Source organism: Armigeres subalbatus, unplaced genomic scaffold (assembly GCF_024139115.2).
Source record: "Armigeres subalbatus isolate Guangzhou_Male unplaced genomic scaffold, GZ_Asu_2 Contig308, whole genome shotgun sequence".
In the NCBI taxonomy this organism is placed as follows: Eukaryota; Metazoa; Arthropoda; class Insecta; order Diptera; family Culicidae; genus Armigeres; species Armigeres subalbatus.
This window is the reverse complement of record NW_026943051.1, coordinates 41,353-48,718: the sequence shown is the minus strand read 5'-3', so window position 1 is coordinate 48,718 and position 7,366 is coordinate 41,353. Positions and strand designations below refer to the sequence as shown.

The window sequence follows — 7,366 nt, the reverse complement described above, 5'->3', positions numbered from 1 at the left end:
GGTTACGTAATACAAGAACTTTTATGGTGAAAGTTTCATCGGTATTGATGCTCACGTTCTAAAGTTATCGAAACTGAACGCGAGAGATGGAACTAATTTTGCACACTCACTTTGGAACCAACATGGTCAGGAGGAATGATTTCAAAGTATCTAATAATTACCGAAATTGACTGTAAAACTGTCAAAAGTTAACGGGAAACACACTGCTGGATCGCGAGAACAAAATAACGTAGAAATGGAACATACGACCATAAACTACAAGTGAAAGTTCGCAGAGCAGCTCGAAACAATTCTGGGATTTCCTCGCGATTTAGGGAAAAGATTCACTGCGCTAGCACAGCTCAAATAATCTGTCGGCGCGAAGGTTCCAAGTCGTATGATGTCAGTAAGCATCCCAACAAGACCCTAAACAGAACCAGTTTCTAAACATCGCGCAAGAATGTGGTCGAGTAAGTTCTGACGAATACAATTGATGTTTTTGATGGGCGATGAAATTAATATTAAAATAGACTTTCAATTCCGGACTCAAGTTTAACCTTGCCAAACGGAAGGGAATGTCCCAGGAAAATTCAATATGTCTATGGAGGGCAGATTTCCCACAAATGAGTATGTCAAAGCATCTGCAGTTGTGGAAAGAAAACTAAAATTCTCACTGGAGCGACCATAAATAGGCAAATATAAGGAGGAGTGTCTTCAGAAGCGATTTTTCATCCATTCAATCACATGACCAGTGTTGTAAAGTCATTTGCATTCGTTTGTAATTTTCCCAGAACTTTTTCTAGAAGGTAGCTATCAATTCATGTTGTGACGAACTTATAGCGGTTAAATGGGCCTACAACTTTGTCTAACGAGACTTTGCTGTAAATATGTAATCTGGGGCGTGGAGGCAAAATGTCATTCAAATGACATTATGTCAAATGACAGACATTTTGAGAGTTTTCACTCTCCAGTTTGATGTTATAATCTAGAGCAATGTACCCTTGGACAAAATATAACCCTACTCAAGGTTATGAGTACATTCAAAATTATGGAAGAAATTTTGCTTCTAAAGAAAGTTATCAACAAATTAGTCAAATGACATGCAGATGACATTTTACAAGCCTGCACACGACTGTCCGGTGTTGCTTTGGCCTGACTATCAAGCTGCCATTACAGTCGGGATGTAATGGAATGGTTTGAACTGAATGATAATAACGTTATTGAAAAAACTATCAACCTACCAAATGCCCAAATTTTCGTCCCAACGAAAAATATTAACAATTATCAAATGGAAACTTAAGAAATCTAAAACAATCAGAAAACCATCTTATATGGAGAAGCGGTGAAAAATGGCAGATCAAGTTGAACGTTCTACTGTGCAAAAAATAACGAGTGGTATTGAGACAAAAGTCTGAGAATTAATCCGAAATGCCAATAAATAATTTTCAATTTTTTTCCTTCAAAGTTTACTAATTCTCCGTGTAATAAAACCTGAATCACCTTTGTATGTACTTTTCGGCAAAGAATGTCTAATTTCGTGCGACAAACTAAGTGGATCAGCTACCGAACAAAGCTTAAGAGCAAATCGATAGGTAACATTTTTGATGTTGTGGAACTCTGATTATGATTAGATCATACAAAATTTGTAATCAATCATGATGATTCATATTTGAAAACAAATTATGATATCAACAAACAAATTATGATATCTTTGCTCGAGAGCTACAACATTTAGAATGCTTGCTTAAGTCGTCAAAGAATCCATTACTAGCCCTCAGTCCCTAATAGTGTCATGCTTATGTCGATTTCAATAAACTCATATCAAAAGTAATTTCATATGCAGCCCATGGCAAGATATGTGTGTAGGTATTTCAATAATGCATTTGAACAACAATTTTGCGTTTGATCTTTTCGCGGCAAACCATTTAGTGTTTACTAATATTAAATCGTTGAGAGGTCAATGTTATTTTACCCTATAGCCATTGCATCCTCAGTCAGGACTTAATATAGTGAAAAACGCTTCCCATATATCATAAGACTTTTAATATTGTTGCCAATGTTTTACCAACAAGGTTATTTTTCTAGATAATCATTCGCAGTGCGGACATCAGTCCAAAAAAGCTACCTGTAAAGTTTGTACGTCTGCCTTCTGTTTCCGCTGGGACGGACTATCACGCGCCAACAGATTGTCATATAATCCGGAAATGGCTTACCAAATGTGCGACGATAGTGAAACGGCCAATTATATTAGTGCCCATACGAAGGACTGTCCCAGTGTCACATTTGCATCGAAAAGAACGGGTTGCAATCACATGCAGTGCTTTAACTGTAAGCATGACTTCTGTTGATGTGCCTTGTGATTGGAAGGCACATGGATCGGAATATTACGAATGTCTCGCTACAAGGAGAATCCAAATATTGCCCATGAATCCGTACATGCTCAGGTAGGTCATGAACAACGTTCTGAGGAAAACAAATTAACTTTAAATTATTTATATTTTACATTTCAGCTCGTGAAGCACTCAAAAGTACCTCCATTACTACGAACGGTGGGAAACCACTCGAAATCCCTTCAACTAGAAGAGCAAACATTGGATCGAATGAAGACCCGTATTAACGAAAAAAGAAAAGGCTCGGACCTGGATTGACTGGCAATATCTGTTTGATGCGGCCGCTCTGTTGGCCAAATGCCGATACACACTGCAGATACCTATCCATACGCTTATTTCATGGAGGGTCGCGGAAAGATCTTTTCGAATATCAACAGGTAAGCAAACTGTCAAGTCCTTCGGATCGCCATGATGGTGGTCGTTTCCAGAATTTATCGCAACTCGCAACAGATCATATTTTTTCGGAGGGTTTTCTCTTTTTCAATGGCGAAGCAATACAAATTGCAAATTAATCATCGCACTTTGTTTTGTTAATCGAAACAGTTGTAAGCTCCTGAATAAATATGAAAAGCACATAATGGAATGTGGTCCTTCCATAATTTTGAAACGCTAGCGAAGTCAAGCTTTACTGAATAACGCGCAAAAGACAGAGCAGCATCGCACTTGATTGTATCTTGACAGATACGTATTTCGACCTCAATCTGTAATCTGTTTCTGGTTTCTACAATTTGGCGGTATTCCTTTTGCGGTATTATAATTTCGCGGTTTACAATTTCGCGGCGCTCCGTTTGGCGGTATTTAAGCAACTTATCTTTTAACTTTTTTGTACTTTTAATACATAGTTCTTTTCACCAACTCTTAATTTCCTCTTCTTTATATGGCCGTTTTTTCATTGTGTTTCCTTTTCTAGCATGTTTCTCTTTTACGCATTATTTTATGTTATTTTCAAAAGACATATACATTATTGTAAATGATAATTAGATGTGTGAACTTTGCCATAAAGATGCACTATATCATATGATAAAGCTCGCTGTCTTAATAGCTTAAAAAGGTATGATATTTAGGTAGAACTCAGAAGACGGAAATTATTCATAAGGCAAAATGTATCTTCCTTAAATGTTAGCCGGTGTTAGACGAAATATCATGCGCCTTCTTTAAATGTACGCATTTGCCCGGTATACGAAAATATGTTTTTTTTCTTCATATTAAATGTTCGCATTTGCCCGGTATAAGGAAATAGATGTTTTGCCTCCTTTAAATATTTGTGCTTCGGTATTAGCAAACTGTGTTGTTTTGCTTTCTCCAAATGTTTGAGTTGCGGTATAAGGCAAAATCTGTTGTTTCGCCTCTTTTAAATATTCTCATTTGCCTGGTATAAAGAAAAACGTTATGTTTTGCTTTTTAAATATTTGCATTTACCCGGTAGAATGTGAAAGTTGTTTTTGCCTTTTTAAATGTTCGCATTTGTACGGTATAAGGCGAAGTGTGTTGTTTCTGCCTTCTTTAATAGTCGCATTTGCAAATATGTTTTCCCACAATATTTTTTTGAATTTGAATTTATACTGGTCTGGTGTTAACTCAATGATTATTTCATTACACAATGATTAGGAAATCGACAATTGTTGAACGGTTAATTTGTCGCCTATTGTTGAACTCCCATAAGAAATGCACGTGCGTTCAACAATAGGCGAAGAAATTAGCCGTTTAACATTTGCTAATTACCTAAGTGAATTTTGAGGCTTTTCAAAGCAAAGAACACATTATTGAACTATTTGTAACATTAGTGAAATTAAACCTGCGAATTAGTGTTAACTGCGAAAAGTTCACGGAAATAGTACTAACCGCGGAATGGTATACCGCCAAATAATATAAACCGCGAAATGTTATACCGCGATAGATACTAAACGCGAAGTGGTAGACCGCGAACTGGTACACCGCGAAATGGTTAACCGCGAAATGTCGTACAATGAATGTACCTAGATAAGTACCTAGATAAATTATTATAGCTACGCATAGTATAAATAGGTGTTGCGGTCATTTTCTTCAAGTCGAGTCAAGTACGAGACACTGAAGAGGCCTTACTGTTGAGGTCGAAATACGTATCTGTCAAGATACAATCAAGTGGTGGAATTCAATGGGATTGTACAAACTCGTCTTATTGCAAGTGAAGACATTCCACTAAAAGGCTCAAAATAATTTTCTATCAAAAATTACGCCGTTTATTCGCATTACGGCAACACGTCTGATTTTTAAGCCGTTTGCTCAAAGCTAGTTATATCATCGGAGTTCAGATTTGTTAGTCATAGCAGTCATAGACAACGATAACGAATAATGAACATCTTAGATCTCTGTACAGCAGAGTACCACACTGCCGTAATCTGAAATGAAAATGTACGTCAAATCACAACGTGCATGATTTCCGTTTTCTGTTAAGAGTTGATGAGTACTACTCGTTAACACCATTTTGGAAATGGCGTATACGTAACTTTTCAGATTACGCAGCACATAGATCACGGCACAGTAGCGGTTAGACACAGGGTGCGCCTACCAAATAAATGCACGAAAAAACATAAAATAACGTTTATTCCGAATGTATTAGTTGTGGTAGTTCTGGAACCTTTTTCACGATGATACAAATTCAAGAACCACTGTCTCTTGGATGCTATGAACATCTCTGCCATTGCATGAGATATCTTGTGTGCAAGTACTGTACTGTAACAATGTAATATGCCCAGGAAGCGAGAACGTTTCTCACCTAAAGTTCACCCTTTACCAGCTATGTATTCGACGCCGCATTGTCGATGTATTCAGCTCTAATTGGTATGGCGCAAGGATGTTATCGATCATTTAGTAATTTGTCTATGGTTTGCATTAACTATTTCATTAAAGTGATTTCAAATGTGTTGTATGTTGTAAGTTTGCTTTTGTTGTTGAAATTCAATAATAACGGAGTTATAGCGCTAGTTGCAGTAATCAGACTAAATGATTGAATTTTGCTATCATTTAGTTAAGTTACTGAACTATAGCTATAACTCCGTTATTAGTTGAATTTCAACAACGACCATTAGGAGAGTTGTAGAAAAACCTTCCACTAGAAGTCCACCATACAACACATTTTGAAATTCAGCTTTGGAATGGATTATTCAATATAACATAGAACAAACAGACATAACACTCGTCAAATTTCCATCGTTCACTGATTTACTGGTATCTAAATAATCTAGTTGGCCAATCGTTTACTAGTGACGCACAGCGGATTTGCTCGAGTTTGACATTTGCTCACTACCGCCATCTGGTTCTGATTTGCCCAACTAACTGAAATCACAGATGTCGTTAGTGGTTTAAATGACGATGAATTTGATGAGTGAATGTTCAATGTGTTATGTCTGTTTGTCTGTGTACTAAGGTCTGTCTCATTTGGAAAATTAAGGAAATTAAACTTAAAGTGGCATTTATAATTATCAATAACCCTGCTCGCAGAAAGATTACTTTGACAGATATCGAATCATTTGCATCGTGTCTTATTGAATTGCTGGTAACCAGCCATTCATATGACCGATTTGCTAATTTTCGAACTGTCACTTTAAGTTTAATTGTCCAAATGAGACAGACTAGGTCTGTCTCATTTGAGAATTAAACTTGAAAGTGACAGTTCGAAAATTGCAAATAACCCGGTGATAAGAATGGCTGGTGCTGCCCAGCAACCCAAAGACATCGATGCAAATGATACTGTCAGTAATCTTGTCTTGCGAGCAGGGTTATTTGATAATTATTGAAATGTCACTTAAGTTTAATTTCAGTTACTCCAAATGAGACAGACCAAATGATCGAACGCAAATTACTAAATGATCGATAACATCCTTGGGTATGGAGCGTCCCATGCAACTTCTGCTCACAATGCGATCATCTCGTCGACAATTTGATGTCGCACAGCTGACAGTCTTCTGGACGACGCAGGCCACTGAATCCCGATCAGCATCACTCAGAGCGCGATAGACTTTGAGGTTTTGCTCCACGAAGATCTTCGCAACTGCTGAATCTGGTGTCATAGTGCTTGTACATCGGTGACCTTTTTCTCCTCAGGCATATGGTGGATGACACTCTGGGTGGATGGGATGGCGCGTGCGGTGATCGGTGAACGCCACTCGTCCTGCTCGTTTTAACGCCTCCAAATCAGTCTTGGTTTATCTTACCACCCAAAAATTGTCTGCAAACAGAAGCATATCAAGCGCTTTCATCGCCTTCACCTTGTTGCCGGCTCTTCAAAATACCGTTGACTCAATTCAAGAACTTTTCTGCAGTGTTTCTTGATCATCGTAGCGAATTCTCCTTCAGTTGCAGGAGACTTAGGACCTTGATGCGTCGCTTTCACCAAGTTTCAGAAATCGTTCTGTCCGGTGACTCGAAACTGTCGGTATCGATCAGTTGACCCCGGCGTAGATATATGGACCGACATTTACCTATCCCAAACTCTACCTGTTGCTGGATTTTGAACCACGCTAAAGGAGTGGTAGGTATTGTTCTGCTAGTATGATTCATGGTATCGCTTGAATATGTGCCTTCTGGCCCAACTTTTGGGTAAAAAGTGACCAGGCCAGGAGGCATCTAATAACCAAAAGTTGCTTTGAGGTCGCTTAAGCAGCTCAGTGACGCTGATTAAGCGAAAACGTACCCTTGAAGGAACTTTTGGAACTTTTGTTACTTGGGATATGATGTAGACAATGCGCTCCACATCTCATAGCGTGCTGCATTAGCTTGATTACATCGTTATATTTATATAGGTGTTCAGCACTTGGGAGTTTTTTCTAAATTTGCTTCTCACTCAATAAAATGAACTCGACTATACTTTAGTTTGAAAGCTAAATATCTATCTGCCCAGGGGAAATATTGGTAAATTCACCTGTATGAAACGATCAAAGTAACAAGGTGCGGCCCGACAGTGTAATTTTACTTTGATCAAGTCGTACGAGTGATTTCTACCAATATTCGTTTTAATA

General features: G+C 38.0%; 1 protein-coding gene across 1 annotated transcript in view; it reads right to left on the bottom strand.

Annotated features, from left to right (window-relative positions):
• The window catches only part of LOC134203984 (cysteine dioxygenase 1-like), a 21,736-nt gene extending 15,318 nt beyond the window's left edge, over positions 1-6,418 (bottom strand). The window contains exon 1 of the mRNA XM_062678821.1: positions 6,266-6,418. Coding sequence (XP_062534805.1) covers positions 6,266-6,418 — 153 coding nt within the window. The remainder of the gene's footprint in view (positions 1-6,265) is intronic.
• Positions 6,419-7,366: the final 948 nt, after the last annotated feature.